Source organism: Anomaloglossus baeobatrachus, chromosome 7 (genome assembly GCF_048569485.1).
Source record: "Anomaloglossus baeobatrachus isolate aAnoBae1 chromosome 7, aAnoBae1.hap1, whole genome shotgun sequence".
NCBI classification, from domain to species: domain Eukaryota; kingdom Metazoa; phylum Chordata; class Amphibia; order Anura; family Aromobatidae; genus Anomaloglossus; species Anomaloglossus baeobatrachus.
Genome location: NC_134359.1, coordinates 299,557,591 through 299,582,770, shown reverse-complemented (window position 1 = coordinate 299,582,770; position 25,180 = coordinate 299,557,591). Strand labels below are relative to the sequence as shown.

Genomic DNA, 25,180 nt, shown 5'->3' with positions numbered 1-25,180 from the left:
GAGTTTGGAAATCGGGGGGTCTACCTTTGGACACTGTGTCCAGCGCTTGACCACCTCAGGGGGGAAAGGGAAACGCGTATCTTTAGATCGTTTAGAGAAACGCCTTTCTGGGTGAGCGTCGTGCTTCTGGATTGATTCTCTGAAGTCAGCGTGATCCAACAAAGCACTCAATTTACGCTTGGGATAAAGGAAACGAAACCTCTCCTGCTCCGCAGCCGCCTCTTCTGCTGAAGGGGCTGGGGGAGAAATATCCAACAGCCTATTGATGGCTGAGATAAGGTCGTTTACCATGGCATCCCCATCAGGGGTATCCAGGTTGAGAGGGGTTCCAGGATAAGACTCCTGATCACTCTCTTCAGACGCATCACAGGGCGACTGATTGCGCTGAGACCCTGAGCAGTGTGAAGACGTCGAGGGTCTTTCCCAGCGAGCTCGCTTAGAGTGGCTGGGGCTATCATCTGAGTCATAATCCTCGGCCTGTGAAGCCGGGGACCCCCCTGTGGGCTGGATTAATTCCAAGTGAGGGGGACCTGAGGACAGAGGCCTCGCCGTGCCCAGAGACTGAGCCCCATGCATAGATTGCAAGGTTTCAAGGATTTTTGCCATAGAGACAGACATATTATCTGCAAAAACTGCAAAGTCCGTCCCTGTCACCGGGGCAGAACTTACAAGCGTCTCAGCCTGGGTCACTCTCCCTCCTGACTCCGGCTGGCGAAGCAGCACCGGGTCGGAGCATTGCACACAATGGGAGCCTGCTGGTAGATCAGCCCCACATGCAGCACACGCAGTATACACAGCCCTAGCCTTGGCAGCCTTGCGTTTTGAGGATGACATGTTGTTGCTTCCACAGAGTGATCTGGGAGATGCAGCCAGAAGCGACCTCACAGTGCAAGAAATACAATATCTCTATATCCTACACAGTACACCGATACACCGTGAGGCACTAGAGGGACCAGCACAGAAAAATCGCTTACCGCCCGCTAAAAAAGCGGGTGTGTGGTCGCCAGATAGCCCCTAGTCCAGGTCTCCCAGAGCCTTGCGTCCTTCCTCCAGCCAGACTGCATGTAATGGCTGCCGGCGTCCTGAGAGAGAAGGGGGGCGGGCCCTGGGCGTTCCTGGCTAAGAGCGGGAAGCCTGCTTCCCTCTGTGCCTAGTGTGAGGGCTGGAGCATGTAAATCAGGCTCCAGCCCTCGTCGCTGCTAGCGAACAGCGTCTCTCCCCTACCCTGAATGACAGGGTGGGGGCGGGAACGAATCGGAGCTGCCGGCGTCCTAGGCCCAAAAAGCCGGGGACTCAATTTATAACCGCCGCCGCCGTAAAAGCGCGGACGGCGGATCCCCAGCGCACCACAAGTCACAGCAGCGCCGCCCGGTCCAGAGGGGGTCGGCGCTGCGTTCCCATACACAAACAATCCCCCAGTAATCTGTAGGGACACTAACTCCAACGTTGCAGTCCCCGGCGCACTACAACACCCAGCCAGCCCGGAGTGTGTCTGTGCCTGCCGGGGACACAGAGTACCTGTATGATGCAGGGCCTGTCCCTGATCGTACTCCTGCTCCGTCTCCATCAGGTTCTAATGGGTCTGTGGATGGAGCCCGGCGTCAGAGCTGAGAGGCCGGCAGGATCCCACTTCCACAGAGCCCTACCAGGGGATGTGGAAGGAAAACAGCATGTCAGGCTCCAGCCCTGTACCAGCAATAGGTACCTCAACCTTACAACACCATCCAGGGGTGAGAAGGGAGCATGCTGGGAACCCTATATGGGCCCTCTTTTCTTCCATCCGAAATAGTCAGCAGCTACTGCTGACTAAAATCTGTGGAGCTATGCATGGAATGTCTGACCTCCTTCGCACACAAAGCTAAAACTGGAGAACCCGTGATATCACGGGGGGGGGTATAGCCAGAGGGGGAGGGGCCTTGCACTTTTAATGTAGTGCTTTGTGTGGCCTCCAGAGGGCAGTAGCTATACCCCAATCGTCTGGGTCTCCCAATAGAGCGCTGAAGAAAGAGAAGACTCCATGAAAGTAAATACAAAGGGGTCACATCTAGATGCAAACCATTCATCAATTCCAAAAATAGACAGGCCAGAGTTAAATTTGCTGAAAAACACCTCATGAAGCCAGCTCAGTTCTGGAAAAGTATTCTATGGACAGATGAGACAAAGATCAACCTGTACCAGAATGATGGGAAGAAAAAAGTTTGGAGAAGAAAGGGAACGGCACATGATCCAAGGCACACCACATCCTCTGTAAAACATGGTGGAGGCAACGTGATGGCATGGGCATGCATGGCTTTCAATGGCACTGGGTCACTTGTGTTTATTGATGACATAACAGCAGACAAGAGTAGCCGGATGAATTCTGAAGTGTACCGGGATATACTTTCAGCCCAGATTCAGCCAAATGCCGCAAAGTTGATCGGACGGCGCTTCATAGTACACATGGACAATGACCCCAAGCATACAGCCAAAGCTACCCAGGAGTTCATGAGTGCAAAAAAGTGGAACATTCTGCAATGGCCAAGTCAATCACCAGATCTTAACCCAATTGAGCATGCATTTCACTTGCTCAAATCCAGACTTAAGACGGAAAGACCCACAAACAAGCAAGACCTGAAGGCTGCGGCTGTAAAGGCCTGGCAAAGCATTAAGAAGGAGGAAACCCAGCGTTTGGTGATGTCCATGGGTTCCAGACTTAAGGCAGTGATTGCCTCCAAAGGATTCGCAACAAAATATTGAAAATAAAAATATTTTGTTTGGGTTTGGTTTATTTGTCCAATTACTTTTGACCTCCTAAAATGTGGAGTGTTTGTAAAGAAATGTGACAATTCCTACAATTTCTATCAGATATTTTTGTTCAAACCTTCAAATTAAACGTTACAATCTGCACTTGAATTCTGTTGTAGAGGTTTCATTTCAAATCCAATGTGGTGGCATGCAGAGCCCAACTCGCCAAAATTGTGTCACTGGCCAAAGATTTCTGGACCTCACTGTATGTACACAGTGACTGCACCAGCAGAATAGTGAGCGCAGCTCTGGAGTATAATACAGGAGGTAACTCAGGATCAGTAATGTAATGTATGTACACAGTGACTGCACCAGCAGAATAGTGAGTGCAGCTCTGGAGGATAATACAGGAGGTAACTCAGGATCAGTAATGTATGTACACAGTGACTGCACCAGCAGAATAGTGAGTGCAGCTCTGGAGTATAGTACAGGGTTGTATTCTTACCCAGTGGGGGTCTTGCTGCAGGGGTCCTGTGAGCAGTAGGAAGATCGGATGTTGCAGCAGGGACAGGATTGATGAGATGAATGTGCTGATTCCCATCAGAGCTCCGAAATGTTGTTCAGGGAACCTGCGGGACAGATCGGACATTGTGACCCCTGATGGGTGGGTGCAGGGTGGGTGCTGGGGTCACGGTGCGTGTTACTCACATGCAGAGATAAAGCGTGGAACTGACTATAAACATGGACGCTCTCATCACCACGTGGAGGATGAAGCCGACACCCTCGGGGGAAAGAGAGGGGAAAAGTGAAAATGAGCAGAGCATGCCATCTCCTTCCTGCGGCTGATGTGCGTGCAGTACCGGTCACCGCCTGCAGGTGGAGAAGTGAGGAATGTGTATGATGGCGCCCTCTGCTGGCTATGAGGTGGTGCTGCATGCAGCATAACTGCAAAACGATTATTCCTGGCTCACAGCGTTAAATTTAGGTGCTCAGAAAAAGCAGCAAGTCTAATAGAAAATAATTCTGGCACACTTGGAGACAATATGAAGAGGAGAAAATCTTGGAATGCTTAAATGGTTTTATTTTGTGCATAGATCAAAAAAGAAGTTGATGATAATTCATCCATCCAACGTTTCGACCATTTGAGGTCTTTATCAAGGACAAATTTATCTAAATGATCAACTGTATGGTATATATTCAAGACTATGAAGACATCATAATGCAATCAAAGAGATGGATAAAGATGTGATCCTTATGCACTGGAGCAAATTGATGATCAGTAGTGGTGACCCTTTTCAGAGGGAATGGGATATAGATAATTCTGGATAAACTATTTCGCTGTCAGAGGTAGATACCTGAGAGCATCAGGGAAAGTTTCGTGTTTCCTTCACTGATGGTTCCTCAGTTGCCTCAGAAGAAGGGGAATATTCTGAAAAATGCAGAGATAGTATACTAATACTTGCACTGAGGAATTCACAACGGCCTCAGGGTAACATCAGTGCTTAATATTGTTCCAAAAAGGTGAACATGTATGGGATCATATAACAAAGAGGACTCCTTGTGGGGTTCTCAAAGAGACCCTGAGGTATTCAAGGTATTAGAAGCAGGGAAGAGCTATTGAGCCATATATGATGTCACGTATCTTGCGTTGGTGATATAGGGTATGGGCCCCAGGGAGACGTGCACGTCTCCCTGGGGCCCATACCCTATATCACCAACGCAAGATACGTGACATCATATATGGCTCAATAGCTCTTCCCTGCTTCTAATACCTTGAATACCTCAGGGTCTCTTTGAGAACCCCACAAGGAGTCCTCTTTGTTATATGATCCCATACATGTTCACCTTTTTGGAACAATATTAAGCACTGATGTTACCCTGAGGCCGTTGTGAATTCCTCAGTGCAAGTATTAGTATACTATCTCTGCATTTTTCAGAATATTCCCCTTCTTCTGAGGCAACTGAGGAACCATCAGTGAAGGAAACACGAAACTTTCCCTGATGCTCTCAGGTATCTACCTCTGACAGCGAAATAGTTTATCCAGAATTATCTATATCCCATTCCCTCTGAAAAGGGTCACCACTACTGATCATCAATTTGCTCCAGTGCATAAGGATCACATCTTTATCCATCTCTTTGATTGCATTATGATGTCTTCATAGTCTTGAATATATACCATACAGTTGATCATTTAGATAAATTTGTCCTTGATAAAGACCTCAAATGGTCGAAACGTTGGATGGATGAATTATCATCAACTTCTTTTTTGATCTATGCACAAAATAAAACCATTTAAGCATGCAGCATAAGGCCGGTGGGATCATTTACCTGGACGTGCAGGGACGGAACAAGACAAATGATCCCAAAGCCGATGAGGAGCAGCGTGCGGAGGGCGCAGCCGGCGGACAGTCTCCTTACGCTGCCCGTGCTGCGGGGCGGATTCCTACGAGACACATACATTGTGAGGATTGCGGCACTAGAGCGCGGAGAAGATGGAGAAAGTAAGTGACGGACCTGGCCGGGATCTCGCCGCTCGCTTTCACACTTTTTCGGATCCGGTGGTTCTGGAGTAAAACGGAGATCAGCGGCGCAGCAAACAGCGCGATCATCTGCAGAGCCCCGAACAGGGAGGAGTGGAGATCTACAGAGGGGAGACACCATGAGGAGGACGTGTCCGGGACTATGACAGGTCTGCCTGGCAGGGGACTATGACAGATCTGCCCGTCAGGGGCTATGACAGATCTGCCCGGCAGGGGCTATGACAGATCTGTCTGCCAGGGGCTATGCCGGATCTGCCTGCCAGGGGCTATGCCGGATCTGCCTGGCAGGGACTATGACAGATCTGCCTGGCAGGGGACTATGACAGATCTGCCCGGCAGGGGCTATGCCGGATCTGCCTGGAAGGGACTATGACAGATCTGCCTGGCAGGGGACTATGACAGATCTGCCCGGCAGGGGACTATGACAGATCTGCCTGGTGGGGAACTATGACAGATCTGCCTGACAGGGGCTCTCACCTGCCGGACGCTCAGGATCCTCCGCTTTGCTTTCAAGATGCGCGTGGATGGAGGCGATGTAGAAGTAGATCCAGGTGAGCAGCGCGGAGTCGGAGAACAGGTGCAGAAGGAACGAGGGGCGGCGGAGACTCTCCAGGAGCGGCACCGGGACCGGAGCTAGAACAGAAGGACGGTCAGCGGGCGGACCTGATATTACACGCTCAATACAAGCCCTCGGGGTGCCCTTCTGCTGGACAGCAAGGACTGCGGGGGCAGAACAAAGACTGCGGGGGCAGAGCAAGGACTGCGGGGGCAGAACATGGACTGCGGGGGCAGAACAAAGACTGCGGGGACAGAACAAGGACTGCGGGGGCAGAACAAGGACTGCGGGGGCAGAACATGGACTGCGGGGGCAGAACAAGGACTGCGGGGGCAGAACAAGGACTGCGGGGGCAGAACAAGGACTGCGGGGGTAGAGCATGGACTGCGGGGGCAGTACATGGCCTGCGGGGGCAGAGCAAGGACTGCGGGGGCAGAACAAGGACTGCGGGGGCAGAACAAGGACTGCGGGGGCAGAGCAAGGACTGCGGGGGCAGAGCAAGGACTGCGGGGGCAGAACATGGACTGCGGGGGCAGAGCATGGACTGCGGGGGCAGTACATGGCCTGCGGGGGCAGAACAAGGACTGCGGGGGCAGAACAAGGACTGCGGGGGCAGAGCATGGACTGCGGGGGCAGTACATGGCCTGCGGGGGCAGAGCAAGGACTGCGGGGGTAGAGCATGGACTGCGGGGGCAGAACAAGGACTGCGGGGGCAGAGCATGGACTGCGGGGGCAGAACAAGGACTGCGGGGGCAGAGCATGGACTGCGGGGGCAGAACAAGGACTGCGGGGGCAGAGCATGGACTGCGGGGGCAGAAATCACTGAAATACCCAGTGTGAGAGGAGGCCGAGCATTGGTCCTGGCGTGCTCGGGGTTAGTAATGGCAGTTACCACTCGGCCGGCGGAAGCTCAGGGTCCTCCGCTGGCTCAGGATTCTTTCTTTGTCCCTCAGCGACTCCTGGAACTTGATTTTCAGAGACTTCTGGCACCAGTCGTCCTGCGGCTGCTTCTTCTTCATGGCCTCGTAGCAGTTCAGCCGTAGCCGGACGCTGAGGAGACAGGAGATGTTTGTTGTGACTGGCCCCGTCTGACCTCGCCCCGGCCCCAGCCGTCTGACCTCGCCCCGGCCCCAGCCGCTGACCTGGCCCCGGCCCCAACCGTCTGACCTGGCCCCTGCCCCAGCCGTCTGACCTCGCCCCGGCCCCAGCCGCTGACCTGGCCCCGGCCCCAGCCGTCTGACCTGGCCCCGGCCCCAGCCGTCTGACCTGGCCCCGGCCCCAGCCGTCTGACCTGGCCCCGGCCCCAGCCGTCTGACCTCGACTATCCAGCCGTCTGACCTCGCCCCGGCCCCAGCCGTCTGACCTCGCCCCGGCCCCAGCCGTCTGACCTGGCCCCGGCCCCAGCCGCTGACCTCGCCCCGGCCCCAGCCGTCTGACCTCGCCCCGGCCCCAGTTGCTGACCTCGCCCCGGCCCCAGCCGCTGACCTCGCCCCGGCCCCAGCCGTCTGACCTGGCCCCGGCCCCAGCCGCTGACCTCGCCCCGGCCCCAGCCGTCTGACCTGGCCCCGGCCCCAGCCGTCTGACCTGGCCCCGGCCCCAGCCGCTGACCTCGCCCCGGCCCCAGCCGTCTGACCTCGCCCCGTCCCCAGCCGTCTGACCTCGCCCCGGCCCCAGCCGCTGACCTCGCCCCGGCCCCAGCCGTCTGACCTCGCCCCGGCCCCAGCCGTCTGACCTCGCCCCGGCCCCAGCCGCTGACCTGGCCCCGGCCCCAGCCGTCTTACCTGGCCCCGGCCCCAGCCGTCTGACCTGGCCCCGGCCCCAGCCGTCTGACCTGGCCCCGGCCCCAGCCGCTGACCTCGCCCCGGCCCCAGCCGTCTGACCTGGCCCCGGCCCCAGCCGTCTGACCTCGCCTCGGCCCCAGCCGTCTGACCTGGCCCCGGCCCCAGCCGTCTGACCTCGCCCCGGCCCCAACCGTCTGACCTGGCCCCGGCCCCAGCCGTCTGACCTGGCCCCGGCCCCAGCCGTCTGACCTGGCCCCGGCCCCAGCCGTCTGACCTCGCCCCGGCCCCAGCCGTCTGCCCTCGCCCCGGCCCCAGTCATCGGCACCATTCACCTATAGATGTTGTTGTCTTCCTTCCCCGGGGGCTTCAGGTTCCAGCACAAGGTGCTATTCAGGAACATGGCGCAGGACATGGCTCCAAATCCTAAAATGATGGGCACAACGGGGACCCCCGAATAATACATGACCTGAACAGAGACAGAAGAGAGCAACATGTAATGTAATGCTGGAATCTCACACGATCAGCGTGAACTTTGTGGGGCTAAAAGAGACTGAGAGCTGTATACACCACTAGACTACCAGGGACTGAGAGCTGTATACACCACTAGACTACCAGGGACTGAGAGCTGTATACACCACTAGACTACCAGGGACTGAGAGCTGTATACACCACTAGACTACCAGGGACTGAGAGCTGTATACACCACTAGGCTACCAGGGACTGAGAGCTGTATACACCACTAGACTACAAGGGACTGAGAGCTGTACACACCACTAGACTACCAGGGCCTGAGAGCTGTATACACCACTAGACTACCAGGGACTGAGAGCTGTATACACCACTAGACTACCAGGGACTGAGAGCTGTATACACCACTAGACTACCAGGGACTGAGAGATGTATACACCACTAGGCTACCAGGGACTGAGAGCTGTATACACCACTAGACTACAAGGAACTGAGAGCTGTATACACCACTAGACTACCAGGGACTGTGAGCTGTATACACCACTAGACTACCAGGGACTGAGAGCTGTATACACCACTAGACTACCAGGGACTGAGAGCTGTATACACCACTAGGCTACCAGGGACTGAGAGCTGTATACACCACTAGGCTACCAGGGACTGAAAGCTGTATACACCACTAGACTACAAGGGACTGAGAGCTGTATACACCACTAAACTACCAGGGACTGAGAGCTGTATACACCACTAGACTACCAGGGACTGAGAGCTGTATACACCACTAGACTACCAGGGACTGAGAGCTGTATACACCACTAGGCTACCAGGGACTGAGAGCTGTATACACTACTAGGCTACCAGGGACTGAGAGCTATATACACCACTAGACTACGAGGGCCTGAGAGCTGTATACACCACTAGGCTACCAGGGACTGAGAGCTGTATACACCACTAGACTACCAGGGACTGAGAGCTGTATATACCACTAGGCTACCAGGGACTGAGAGATGTATACACCACTAGGCTACCAGGGACTGAGAGCTATATACACCACTAGACTACGAGGGCCTGAGAGCTGTATACACCACTAGGCTACCAGGGACTGAGAGCTGTATACACCACTAGACTACCAGGGACTGAGAGCTATATACACCACTAGACTACCAGGGACTGAGAGCTGTATACACCACTAGGCTACCAGGGACTGAGAGCTATATACACCACTAGACTACCAGGGACTGAGAGCTGTATACACCACTAGACTACCAGGGACTGAGAGCTGTATACACCACTAGACTACCAGGGACTGAGAGCTGTATACACCACTAGACTACCAGGGACTGAGAGCTGTATACACCACTAGGCTACCAGGGACTGAGAGCTATATACACCACTAGACTACCAGGGACTGAGAGCTGTATACACCACTAGACTACCAGGGACTGAGAGCTGTATACACCACTAGACTACCAGGGACTGAGAGCTGTATACACCACTAGACTACCAGGGACTGAGAGCTGTATACACCACTAGGCTACCAGGGACTGAGAGCTGTATACACCACTAGGCTACCAGGGACTGAGAGCTATATACACCACTAGACTACGAGGGCCTGAGAGCTGTATACACAACTAGGCTACCAGGGACTGAGAGCTGTATACACCACTAGACTACCAGGGACTGAGAGCTATATACACCACTAGACTACCAGGGACTGAGAGCTGTATACACCACTAGGCTACCAGGGCCTGAGAGCTGTATACACCACTAGACTACCAGGGACTGAGAGCTGTATACACCACTAGACTACCAGGGACTGAGAGCTGTATGCACCACTAGACTACCAGGGACTGAGAGCTGTATACACCACTAGACTACCAGGGACTGAGAGCTGTATACACCACTAGACTACCAGTAACTGAGAGCTGTGTACACCACTAGGCTACCAGGGACTGAGAGCTGTATACACCACTAGGCTACCAGGGACTGAGAGCTGTATACACCACTAGGCTACTAGGGCCTGAGAGCTGTATACACCACTAGGCTACCAGGGCCTGAGAGCTGTATACACCACTAGACTACCAGGGACTGAGAGCTGTATACACCACTAGGCTACCAGGGACTGAGAGCTGTATACACCACTAGGTACCAGGGACTGAGAGCTGTATACACCACTAGGCTACCAGGGCCTGAGAGCTGTATACACCACTAGGCTACAAGGGGCTGAGAGCTGTATACACCACTAGGCTACCAGGGACTGAGAGCTATATACACCACTAGGCTACCAGGGGCTGAGAGCTGTATACATCACTAGGCTACCAGGGCCTGAGAGCTGTATACACCACTAGGCTACCAAGCACTGAGAGCTGTATACACCACTAGACTACCAGGGACTGAGAGCTGTATACACCACTAGGCTACCAGGGACTGAGAGCTGTATACACCACTAGGTACCAGGGACTGAGAGCTGTATACACCACTAGGCTACCAGGGACTGAGAGCTATATACACCACTAGACTACCAGGGACTGAGAGCTGTATACACCACTAGACTACCAGGGACTGAGAGCTGTATACACCACTAGACTACCAGGGACTGAGAGCTGTATACACCACTAGACTACCAGGGACTGAGAGCTGTATACACCACTAGGCTACCAGGGACTGAGAGCTGTATACACCACTAGGCTACCAGGGACTGAGAGCTATATACACCACTAGACTACGAGGGCCTGAGAGCTGTATACACAACTAGGCTACCAGGGACTGAGAGCTGTATACACCACTAGACTACCAGGGACTGAGAGCTATATACACCACTAGACTACCAGGGACTGAGAGCTGTATACACCACTAGGCTACCAGGGCCTGAGAGCTGTATACACCACTAGACTACCAGGGACTGAGAGCTGTATACACCACTAGACTACCAGGGACTGAGAGCTGTATGCACCACTAGACTACCAGGGACTGAGAGCTGTATACACCACTAGACTACCAGGGACTGAGAGCTGTATACACCACTAGACTACCAGTAACTGAGAGCTGTGTACACCACTAGGCTACCAGGGACTGAGAGCTGTATACACCACTAGGCTACCAGGGACTGAGAGCTGTATACACCACTAGGCTACTAGGGCCTGAGAGCTGTATACACCACTAGGCTACCAGGGCCTGAGAGCTGTATACACCACTAGACTACCAGGGACTGAGAGCTGTATACACCACTAGGCTACCAGGGACTGAGAGCTGTATACACCACTAGGTACCAGGGACTGAGAGCTGTATACACCACTAGGCTACCAGGGCCTGAGAGCTGTATACACCACTAGACTACCAAGCACTGAGAGCTATATACGCTACTAGGCTACCAGGGACTGAGAGCTATATACACCACTAGGCTACCAGGGACAGCACATGACATATACTGCTAAGCTCTCAGAGACTGAGTGCTATAGAAACCACTAGGCTACCAGGGACTGTACACGATGTATACTGCTAGGCCCCCAGCAGCTCAATGCTACCAGGGACTGAGCAATATATACACCACTAGGCTACCAGGGACTGAGAAATATATACACCACTAGGCTACCAGGGACTGCACGTGACATATACTGCAAGTCACGCAGATGCTTAGGGCTATATAGACCATTAGGCAACCTGAAACAGAGCTCTTCACAGACACCAATGGCCTACCAGGGATGGAGAACAATACAACGAGGCCACCAGGGATTGTACAGTAAATATACCAAATGCCCAACAAGGACTAAGCGTTACATATACACACCATTGGGTCATGAGACACTATACACACCACTAAGTCACTATACACTGTGCAGTATATGTACCATTGGACCATCAGACCATGACTCCTATACACCAGGGGGCTCCCATGAGCTGTGTGCTATATATACCACTGGGCCACCAGGGACTAAGACATTTATATATATCACTAGTTGACCATAGATTAATCACACTATACTGTGTATTGCAGGGTATATGATGTTACATGGCTTGGTAAGTGTCACTGTGCTGCGGTGTGAGGAGAGGACGGCGTCCATCACATTCTCACCTTAAAGAGGGTGAAGATTGTCGCCGAGGCAGAAAAACTTCCAATCACCAAAGCGGAGAAGAGCGAACCGACGTCCTCCAGGAGGTGCGAGAGCTGCGGGGCGAGACAACATCACAAACTCTTCCCAGTCCCCCTCGAAAGAGGACAGGATAATGCAGAGAATCTCCATGGGTAATCGTTTCACACTGCAGCTGGAATTGCCGCCATTCAGCACTGAACACGGTAAGCATCTGTCTCGTCATACAGGGTCACGACGCGTAAGAGCATTTGGACTGAAAGCCCGCTCTGCAGTGACCAAACCTCTCATTAGCAGAAAGAGGCACGAGGCTAGACTCCCCATAGGTAAAGAGCATGTTGTGTGGACCGAGGAGAAGAGGCCACAGCTCATTTTAATTAATTTGGGTCTGATGGGAAACATTATGTTCATCGACAAACTGGTGAAAGACTGTTAAGAAGTCAGTGAGCGGCGGTGGAGGAAGCGTCATGGTTTGGGGAGTGTTTTATGCAGCAGGAGTTGGACCTCTCATACAGCTACATGGCAGAGTGATACAAGTGCAAGAAGAAGGGTGTGCTGCACTGTATCACACAGGACAGGATTGGGTACACGGATATACTGTGCTGCGCTGTATCACACAGGACAGGATTGGGTACACGGATATACTGTGCTGCGCTGTATCACACAGGACAGGACTGGGTACACGGATATACTGTGCTGCGCTGTATCACACAGGACAGGACTGGGTACACGGATATACTGTGCTGCGCTGTATCACACAGGACAGGATTGGGTACACGGATATACTGTGCTGCGCTGTATCACACAGGACAGGACTGGGTACACGGATAAACTGTGCTGCGCTGTATCACACAGGACAGGATTGGGTACACGGATATACTGTGCTGCGCTGTATCACACAGGACAGGATTGGGCACACGGATATACTGTGCTGCGCTGTATCACACAGGACAGGATTGGGTACACGGATATACTGTGCTGCGCTGTATCACACAGGACAGGATTGGGTACACGAATATACTGTGCTGCGCTGTATCACACAGGACAGGATTGGGTACACGGATATACTGTGCTGCGCTGTATCACACAGGACAGGATTGGGCACACGGATATACTGTGCTGCGCTGTATCACACAGGACAGGATTGGGTACACGGATAAACTGTGCTGCGCTGTATCACACAGGACAGGATTGGGTACACGGATATACTGTGCTGCGCTGTATCACACAGGACAGGATTGGGTACACGGATAAACTGTGCTGCGCTGTATCACACAGGACAGGATTGGGTACACGGATATACTGTGCTGCGCTGTATCACACAGGACAGGATTGGGTACACGGATATACTGTGCTGCGCTGTATCACACAGGACAGGATTGGGTACACGGATAAACTGTGCTGCGCTGTATCACACAGGACAGGATTGGGTTCACGGATATACTGTGCTGCGCTGTATCACACAGGACAGGATTGGGTACACGGATATACTGTGCTGCGCTGTATCACACAGGACAGGATTGGGTACACGGATATACTGTGCTGCGCTGTATCACACAGGACAGGATTGGGTACACGGATATACTGTGCTGCGCTGTATCACACAGGACAGGATTGGGTACACGGATATACTGTGCTGCGCTGTATCACACAGGACAGGATTGGGTACACGGATATACTGTGCTGCGCTGTATCACACAGGACAGGATTGGGTACATGGATATACTGTGCTGCGCTGTATCACACAGGACAGGATTGGGCACACGGATATACTGTGCTGCGCTGTATCACACAGGACAGGATTGGGTACACGGATAAACTGTGCTGCGCTGTATCACACAGGACAGGATTGGGTACACGGATATACTGTGCTGCGCTGTATCACACAGGACAGGATTGGGTACACGGATATACTGTGCTGCGCTGTATCACACAGGACAGGATTGGGTACACGGATATACTGTGCTGCGCTGTATCACACAGGACAGGATTGGGTGGGTACACGGATATACTGTGCTGCGCTGTATCACACAGGACAGGATTGGGTACACGGATATACTGTGCTGCGCTGTATCACACAGGACAGGATTGGGCACACGGATATACTGTGCTGCGCTGTATCACACAGGACAGGATTGGGTACACGGATATACTGTGCTGCGCTGTATCACACAGGACAGGATTGGGTACACGGATATACTGTGCTGCGCTGTATCACACAGGACAGGATTGAGTACACGGATATACTGTGCTGCGCTGTATCACACAGGACAGGATTGGGTACACGGATATACTGTGCTGCGCTGTATCACACAGGACAGGATTGGGTACACGGATATACTGTGCTGCGCTGTATCACACAGGACAGGATTGGGTACATGGATATACTGTGCTGCGCTGTATCACACAGGACAGGATTGGGTACACGGATATACTGTGCTGCGCTGTATCACACAGGACAGGATTGGGCACACGGATATACTGTGCTGCGCTGTATCACACAGGACAGGATTGGGCACACGGATATACTGTGCTGCGCTGTATCACACAGGACAGGATTGGGCACACGGATATACTGTGCTGCGCTGTATCACACAGGACAGGATTGGGCACACGGATATACTGTGCTGCGCTGTATCACACAGGACAGGATTGGGTACACGGATATACTGTGCTGCGCTGTATCACACAGGACAGGATTGGGTACACGGATATACTGTGCTGCGCTGTATCACACAGGACAGGATTGGGTACACGGATATACTGTGCTGCGCTGTATCACACAGGACAGGATTGGGCACACGGATATACTGTGCTGCGCTGTATCACACAGGACAGGATTGGGCACACGGATATACTGTGCTGCGCTGTATCACACAGGACAGGATTGGGTACACGGATATACTGTGCTGCGCTGTATCACACAGGACAGGATTGGGTACACGGATATACTGTGCTGCGCTGTATCACACAGGACAGGATTGGGCACACGGATATACTGTGCTGCGCTGTATCACACAGGACAGGATTGGGCACACGGATATACTGTGCTGCGCTGTATCACACAGGACAGGATTGGGTACACGGATATACTGTGCTGCGCTGTATCACACAGGACAGGATTGGGTACACGGATATACTGTGCTGCGCTGTATCACACAGGACAGGATTGGGCACACGGATATACTGTGCTGCGCTGTATCACACAGGACAGGATTGGGTACACGGATATACTGTGCTGCGCTGTATCACACAGGACAGGATTGGGTACACGGATATACTGTGCTGCGCTGTATCACACAGGACAGGATTGAGTACACGGATATACTGTGCTGCGCTGTATCACACAGGACAGGATTGAGTACACGGATATACTGTGCTGCGCTGTATCACACAGGACAGGATTGAGTACACGGATATACTGTGCTGCGCTGTATCACACAGGACAGGATTGGGTACACGGATATACTGTGCTGCGCTGTATCACACAGGACAGGATTGGGTACACGGATATACTGTGCTGCGCTGTATCACACAGGACAGGATTGGGTACACGGATATACTGTGCTGCGCTGTATCACACAGGACAGGATTGAGTACACGGATATACTGTGCTGCGCTGTATCACACAGGACAGGATTGGGTACACGGATATACTGTGCTGCGCTGTATCACACAGGACAGGATTGAGTACACGGATATACTGTGCTGCGCTGTATCACACAGGACAGGATTGGGTACACGGATATACTGTGCTGCGCTGTATCACACAGGACAGGATTGGGTACACGGATATACTGTGCTGCGCTGTATCACACAGGACAGGATTGGGTACACGGATATACTGTGCTGCGCTGTATCACACAGGACAGGATTGGGTACACGGATATACTGTGCTGCGCTGTATCACACAGGACAGGATTGGGTACATGGATAAACTGTGCTGCGCTGTATCACACAGGACAGGATTGGGTACACTGATATACTGTGCTGCGCTGTATCACACAGGACAGGATTGGGTACACGGATATACTGTGCTGCGCTGTATCACACAGGATAGGATTGGGTACACGGATATACTGTGCTGCGCTGAGGTCGGGGTCTTGGGTGCGAGCACAGATCTGTTGTGTAAACGCTCTGGATGTTTGTAGGTGACACAACGGACGTCACAAACCGTTCACATAAAAAACACAATAAATCGCTCACTGATAACCTTACCATGAGGGAGGAAAAGAGGACGCAGCTTCCCCCGACACCCAGAGCCACCAACGCAAACGGCAGAAACAGGGACAAGGCTGAAATAAAGAATGTAACTGTATAATACTGCCCCTATGTACAGGAATATAACTACTATAATACTGCTCCTATATACAAGAATATAACTACTATAATACTGCTCCTATGTACAAGAATATAACTACTATAATACTGCTCCCTATGTACAAGAATATAACTACTATAATACTGCCCCCTATGTGCAGGAATATAACTACTATAATACTGCCCCCTATGTACAAGAATATAACTACTATAATACTGCCCCTATATACAAGAATATAACTACTATAATACTGCCCCCTATGTACAAGAATATAACTACTATAATACTGCCCTCTATGTACAAGAATATAACTACTATAATACTGCCCCTATGTACCAGAATATAACTACTATAATACTGCTCCTATGTACAAGAATATAACTACTATAATACTGCTCCTATGTACAAGAATATAACTACTATAATACTGCCCCTATGTACAAGAATATAACTACTATAATACTGCCCCCTATGTACAAGAATATAACTACTATAATACTGCTCCTATGTACCAGAATATAACTACTATAATACTGCCCTCTATGTACAAGAATATAACTACTATAATACTGCTCCTATGTACAAGAATATAACTACTATAATACTGCCCTCTATGTACAAGAATATAACTACTATAATACTGCCCCTATGTACCAGAATATAACTACTATAATACTGCCCCCTATGTACAGGAATATAACTACTATAATACTGCTCCTATGTACAAGAATATAACTACTATAATACTGCTCCTATGTACAAGAATATAACTACTATAATACTGCCCCTATATACAAGAATATAACTACTATAATACTGCCCCTATATACAAGAATATAACTACTATAATACTGCCCCTATGTACAAGAATATAACTACTATAATACTGCCCCTATATACAAGAATATAACTACTATAATACTGCCACTATGTACAAGAATATAACTACTATAATACTGCCCCCTATGTACAAGAATATAACTACTATAATACTGCCCTCTATGTACAAGAATATAACTACTATAATACTGCCCCTATGTACCAGAATATAACTACTATAATACTGCCCCCTATGTACAAGAATATAACTACTATAATACTGCCCCTATATACAAGAATATAACTACTATAATACTGCCCCCTATGTACAAGAATATAACTACTATAATACTGCCCCTATATACAAGAATATAACTACTATAATACTGCCCCTATCTACAAGAATATAACTACTATAATACTGCCCCTATATACAAGAATATAACTACTATAATACTGCCCCTATGTACAGGAATATAACTACTATAATACTGCTCCTATATACAAGAATATAACTACTATAATACTGCCCCTATGTACAAGAATATAACTACTATAATACTGCCCCTATATGCAAGAATATAACTACTATAATACTGCCACTATGTACAAGAATATAGCTACTATAATACTGCCCCCTATATACAAGAATATAACTACTATAATACTGCCCCTATGTACAAGAATATAACTACTATAATACTGCCCCTATATATAAGAATATAACTACTATAATACTGCTTTTATGTACAGGAATATAACTACTATAATACTGCTCCCTATATACAAGAATATAACTACTATAATACTGCCCCCTATATACAAGAATATAACTACTATAATACTGCCCCTATATATAAGAATATAACTACTATAATACTGCCCCTATGTACAAGAATATAACTACTATAATACTGCCCCTATATACAAGAATATAACTACTATAATACTGCCCCTATATACAAGAATATAACTACTATAATACTGCCCCTATATACAAGAATATAACTACTATAATACTGCCCCTATATACAAGAATATAACTACTATAATACTGCCCCTATATACAAGAATATAACTACTATAATACTGCCCCTATATATAAGAATATAACTACTATAATACTGCCCCTATATATAAGAATATAACTACTATAATACTGCCCCTATATATAAGAATATAACTACTATAATACTGCCCCTATATACAAGAATATAACTACTATAATACTGCTCCTATGTACAAGAATATAACTACTATAATACCGGCCCTATATACAAGAATATAACTACTATAATACTGCCCCTATATATAAGAATATAACTACTATAATACTGCCCCCTATATACAAGAATATAACTACTATAATACTGCTCCTATGTACAAGAATATAACTACTATAATACCGGCCCTATATACAAGAATATAACTACTATAATACTGCTCCCTATGTACAAGAATATAACTACTATAATACTGCCCCTATATATAAGAATATAACTACTATAATACTGCCCCCTATGTACAAGAATATAACTACTATAATACTGCCCCTATATATAAGAATATAACTGCTATAATACTGCCCCTATATACAAGAATATAACTACTATAATACTGCCCCTATATACAAGAATATAACTACTATAATACTGCCCCTATATACAAGAATATAACTACTATAATACTGCCCCTATGTACAAGAATATAACTACTATAATACTGCTCCTATGTACAAGAATATAACTAATATAATACTGCTCCTATGTACAAGAATATAACTACTATAATACTGGCCCTATGTACAAGAATATAACTACTATAATACTGCTCCTATATACAAGAATATAACTACTATAATACTGGCCCTATGTACAAGAATATAACTACTATAATACTGCCCCCTATGTACAAGAATATAACTACTATAATACTGGCCCTATGTACAAGAATATAACTACTATAATACTGCTCCTATGTACAAGAATATAACTGCTATAATACTGCCCCCTATGTACAAGAATATAACTACTATAATACTGCCCCCTATGTACAAGAATATAACTACTATAATACTGCCCCCTATGTACAAGAATATAATTACTATAATACTGCCCCCTATGTACAAGAATATAACTACTATAATACTCCCCCTATGTACAAGAATATAACTGCTATAATACTGCCCCTATGTACAAGAATATAACTACTATAATACTGCCCCCTATGTACAAGAATATAACTACTATAATACTTCCCCCTATGTACAAGAATATAACTGCTATAATACTGCCCCTATGTACAAGAATATAACTACTATAATACTGCCCCTTTGTACAAGAATATAACTACTATAATACTGCCCCTATGTACAAGAATATAACTACTATAATACTGCCCCCTATGTACAAGAATATAACTACTATAATACTGTCCCCTATGTACAAGAATATAACTACTATAATACTGCTCCTATGTACAAGAATATAACTACTATAATACTGCCCGCTATGTACAAGAATATAACTACTATAATACTGCTCCTATGTACAAGAATATAACTACTATAATACTGCTCCTATGTACAAGAATATAACTACTATAATACTGCCCCTATGTACAAGAATATAACTACTATAATACTGCCCCCTATGTACAAGAATATAACTACTATAATACTGCCCCTATGTACAAGAATATAACTACTATAATACTGCCCATATGTACAAGAATATAACTACTATAATACTGTCCCCTATGTACAAGAATATAACTACTATAATACTGCTCCTATGTACAAGAATATAACTACTATAATACTGCCCGCTATGTACAAGAATATAACTACTATAATACTGCTCCTATGTACAAGAATATAACTACTATAATACTGCTCCTATGTACAAGAATATAACTACTATAATACTGCCCCTATGTACAAGAATATAACTACTATAATACTGCCCCTATGTACAAGAATATAACTACTATAATACTGCCCCTATATACAAGAATATAACTACTATAATACTGCCCCCTATGTACAAGAATATAACTACTATAATACTGCCCCCTATATACAAGAATATAACTACTATAATACTGCCCCTATGTACAAGAATATAACTACTATAATACTGCCCCTATGTACAAGAATATAACTACTATAATACTGCCCCTATGTACAAGAATATAACTACTATAATACTGCCCCTATGTACAAGAATATAACTACTATAATACTGCTCCTATGTACAAGAATATAACTACTATAATACTGCCCCTATGTACAAGAATATAACTACTATAATACTGCCCCTATGTACAAGAATATAACTGCTATAATACTGCCCCCTATGTACAAGAATATACTATAATACTGCCCCTATGTACAAGAATATAACTGCTATAATACTGCCCCTATGTACAAGAATATAACTGATATAATACTGCCCCTATGTACAAGAATATACTATAATGCTGTCCCTATATACAGGAATATAACTGATATCATACTGCCCCTTATGACTGAGGTTTGCACTCACTTTGTGGGTTGGTGAGACAATACGCCAGCATCAGGCAGGAGACGGACACCAGGGCTCTGTTGGGGAGTCGGTGGGTGGTGAGTGATGCGCAGGACACTATATGGCGGTTGTAATAGTTATGTATATACCGTATATTCCTCACCCTCCTATCTGGCGCAGGGACCTGATGTGAGCGTACCCCAGTAGTAGCTGCAGGGGCAGGAACGTTCCCCACACAAAGAAGGATCCCACTGTGAAGCCTAAGTTGAGGTTTTGCTCTTGGGATCTGCAGGAATCTTGTGGATCCTTCGGTCCGTTCTCCTTTTTCATGTCCATCAGGGAGGACACCGCCTGACCTCCGGAGCTGCTGTTCCCCCAGGACTCCCTCCGCTCCGGCTCTGGGAGACACAGAAGGACAGAGGCACAACAATCACACCTGAGTGACGGACACTGCACCCCTCGCCTTCACCCACTAGGACTGAGCTCGGCCCCCACAGCCCCCCGAGTCGCCCCATGTCTCCGCATGCACAGATCAGGCTGAGGTACAGCCGTCCCCCGTGATTTTGTACCGTGGGTCACCGGAGCCGTCACAAGGCAAATATTTTGATACCCAAATACCTGTGTCACCTCTCACAAATTTCAGGTGAAAGTGAGGAGACATGGGGAAATGTGGCTGAGAACAGTGCAGCTTATATCATCTCAGTTGCTGCCTATGCAGAGTGCAGTCATCGAGATGATGTTTTCATCAGCAGCTGCTGGGCTCTGCACAGGCAGTGACCAAGATGAAAAGCTCAATTCTCCATACTAACAGCTTTGATCATCTAGACTGCTGTGCTCTGCGTAGGCAGCAAGTAAGATGAAAAAGCTCTCTTTATACTAACAGTTATATCATCTAGACTGTTGTGCTCTGCATAGGCAGCAACTAAGATAAAAAGCTCACTTTTATACTAACAGCTGTATCATGTGCGCAGAATTATTAGCAAAATGAGTATTGTGATCACATGATACTTTTATACGTGTCGTCCTACTCCAAGCTGTATAGTGAGAGCCAACTACCAATGAAGTAACTCCGGTGCTGAGCATCTCTGTAATGAGGAGGGGTGCGGTGTAATGACATCAACACCCTATATAAGGGGGGTTTAATTATTAGGCAACTTCCTTTCCTTTGGTAAAATGGGTCAGAAGAGAGATTGGACGGGCTCTGAAAAGTCCATATTGTGAGATGTCTTGCAGAGGGACGCAGCAGTCTTGAAATTGCCAAACTTTTGAAGCGCGATCACCGAACAATCAAGCGTCTCATGGCAAATAGCCAACAGGGTCGCAAGAAGCGTGCTGGGCAAAAAAAGGCGCAAAATAACTGCCCATGAATTGAGGAGAATCAAGCGTGAAGCTGCCAAGATGCCATTTGCCACCAGTTTGTCCATATGTCAGAGCTGCAACGTTACTGGAGTATCAAAAAGCACAAGGTGTGCCATACTCAGGGACAGGCCAAGGTAAGGAAGGCCAAAAACCACCACCTCTGAACAAAAAACAGAAGATAAAACCTCAAGACTGGGCCAAGAAATATCTGAAGACTGATTCTTCACAGGTTTTATGGAGTGATGAGATGAGAGTGACTCTTGATGGGCAGATGGATGGGCCCGAGGCTGGATCAGTAAAGGGCAGAGGCTCCACTCCGACTCAGACGCCAGCAAGGTGGAGGTGGGGACTGGTATGGGCTGGGATCAGCAAAGATCAACTTGTGGGACCTTTTCGGGTTGAGGATGGAGTGAAGCTCAACTCCCAGACCTACTGCCAGTTTCTGGAAGACGACTTCTTCAAGCAGTGGTACAGGAAAAAGTCGCTATCGCTCAAGAAACACATGATTTTCATGCAGGACAATGCTCCATCACATGCATCCAACTACTCCACAGCGTGGCTGGCCAGTAAAGGGCTAAAAGATGAAAAATAATGACATGGCCCCCTTGTTCACCTGATCTGAACCCCATAGAGAACCTGTGGTCCCTCATAAAATGTGAGATCTACAGGGAGGGAAAACAGTGCACCTCTGGGAGCAGTGGCTGGAGGCTGTGGTGGCTGGAGGCTGTGGTGGCTGGAGGCTGTGGTGTCTGGAGGCTGTGGTGTCTGGAGGCTGTGGTGGCTGGAGGATGCGGTGGCTGGAGGCTGTGGTGGCTGCTGCACGCAATGTTGATGGTAAACAGATCAAGCAATGACAGGATCTATGGATGGTCGGCTGCTGAGGGTCATCAGAAAGAAAGGGGGTGATATTGGGCACTCATTTTTTGGGGTTTTGTTTTTGCATGTCAGAAATGTTTATTTCTATATTTTGTGCAGTTATATTGGTTTCCTGGTGACAATAAACAAGTGAGATGGGAATAGATTTGGTTTTTATTAAGTTGCCTAATAATTCTGCACAGTAATAGTCACCTGCACAAACAGATCCTCCTAAGAAGCCAAATCTAAAAAAAAAACACTTCAACTGCCAAAAATATTAAGCTTTGATATTTATGAGTCTTTTGGGTGATTGAGAACATAGTTGTGGATCAATAATAAAAAATATCCTCTAAAATACAAGTTGCCTAATAATTCTGTACACGGTGTAGACTGCTGTGCTCTGTATAGGCAGCAACTAAAATAAAAAGCTGACATCATACTAACAGCTGTATCATCTCAACTGCTGTACTCTGCATAGGCAGCAACTAAGATTAAAAAGCTCACTTCATATCAACAGCTTTATAATCTTGACTGCTCTGCTCTGCATAGGCAGCAACTAAGATTAAAAAAAAACCTCTTCATACAAACAGCTTTATAATCATGGCTGCTGTGCTCTGCATAGGCAGCAACTAAGATTAAAAAACTCTCTTCGTCATACCAACAGCTTTATAATCTTGACTGGTGTGCTCTGCATAGGCAACAACTAAGATAAAAAGTTCACTTCATTTTAACAGTTGAATCTCTGCATAGGAACATGGGGTAAAAAGGCAGCGACCCAGATATTGCAGCAGTCTCCGGATACTTTACTCCTCTAGCTCGCTGAATGTCAAGCAGCCACTCACTTTGCACCTTAAAAATAGTGACACCAAGTGGGGGGTGGCAGATTGTTGCACCCCATGGAGTGTAGCACCCATAGGAAACTCCCCTATGTCGCTATCCTCTTTGTGCATGGCACGGCGTTGCGGCATTGCTTGCGTTGTTACATGGCGCACTCACCCACACGTCCGCTGCTCCGGCCCCCGGTTCTCTCGTTACTCTTCGCCTCCGATTGCTCCGGCTCTGGGGACACAGACAATGGTCACATCTGAGGTGACGGCGAAACACAGAGAACAGTGAGAGGTAATAACATGAAAGAAACCCACCTGGGTGACAGCCGCCGTACAGCACCCCCTCCTCCACCAAGATGGGACGCAGGGAGCTCCACCCCAGAAGACACCCCGAAAATAACAGCGTCTCCAGCAGAGCCGAGCTCAGCAGCCACAGCCTCAGGACTCGCCCCATGTCTCCACATGGAAGGAGGACGGGAACAGTGGGGTGTGTTGAGGGTTCAGCCGTACGGGGCTGGGGTCCAAGGTGATGGGTCCAATGAGACTTGGGTCCGATGAGACTGGGGTCCGACGTTATGGGTCCGATGAGACTCGGGTCCGATGAGACTGGGGTCCGATGAGACGGGTCCGGTGGGACAGGGGGACAACGTGACAGGAGACAACGTGACTGGGATCTAATGAGACAGGGGTCCGACGTGACTGGTCTGATGTGACGAGTCTGACGTGATGGGTCCGATGTGACTGGTCCGACGAGACAGGGGTCTGATGTGATGGGTCCGATATTATGGGTCCGATATTATGGGTCCGATGTGATGGGTCCGATGTCAGGGGTCCAATGTGATGGGTCCGATGTCAGGGGTCCGATGTCAGGGGTCCGATGTGATGGATCTGATGTGAGGGGTCCGATGTGATGGATCTGATGTGATGGGTCTGATGTGAGGGGCCTGATGTGCAGTCGGTTGCAGGATCGCTGGCTCTGCACCGCAGGAGCTTACGCTCGGACTGACGAGGCCGCTGAGACTGTGAATTGGACACACGTGACACTATATTTACAGGTAACAGCTACAATCCGGAGCCACAACTGTAAAAAGCCAATCATGGCTGACAGGAGGGAGCGATGGAGTGTGTACAATACAGGAGGACCATAAACACACACAAACAGCCGCACAATCAGCCCTCTATACACCGCAGCGGCTCCATAAACACCTCCGGCCCCGACACCTGATCCTCCACATGTGGACGATCCCTCTCACTCCACGGGGCCCTCACACCTGATCCTCCACATGTGGACAATCCCTCTCACTCCGCGGGGCCCTC

General features: G+C 48.6%; 1 protein-coding gene across 2 annotated transcripts in view; it reads right to left on the bottom strand.

Moving 5' to 3' along the window:
• Window positions 1–24,865, bottom strand: part of LOC142245641 (large neutral amino acids transporter small subunit 4-like) — a 31,244-nt gene extending 6,379 nt beyond the window's left edge. The window contains exons 1-13 of one of the 2 annotated variants that reach the window (XM_075318531.1): window positions 24,179–24,865; window positions 24,033–24,095; window positions 20,986–21,220; window positions 20,844–20,899; window positions 16,377–16,453; window positions 12,143–12,235; window positions 7,935–8,068; window positions 6,714–6,871; window positions 5,743–5,898; window positions 5,240–5,366; window positions 5,054–5,168; window positions 3,433–3,506; window positions 3,230–3,353 (exon numbers count right to left, since the gene is read on the bottom strand). In XM_075318531.1, the coding sequence (XP_075174646.1) occupies window positions 3,230–3,353; window positions 3,433–3,506; window positions 5,054–5,168; window positions 5,240–5,366; window positions 5,743–5,898; window positions 6,714–6,871; window positions 7,935–8,068; window positions 12,143–12,235; window positions 16,377–16,453; window positions 20,844–20,899; window positions 20,986–21,220; window positions 24,033–24,095; window positions 24,179–24,317 (1,551 nt within the window). In that variant the 5' untranslated portion in view covers window positions 24,318–24,865. Of the gene's footprint in view, window positions 1–3,229; window positions 3,354–3,432; window positions 3,595–5,053; window positions 5,169–5,239; window positions 5,367–5,742; window positions 5,899–6,713; window positions 6,872–7,934; window positions 8,069–12,142; window positions 12,236–16,376; window positions 16,454–20,843; window positions 20,900–20,985; window positions 21,221–24,032; window positions 24,096–24,178 lie in introns of those variants that run through there. The other variant, XM_075318532.1, reaches the window with a different exon arrangement.
• Between the last annotated feature and the right edge of the window lie 315 nt (window positions 24,866–25,180).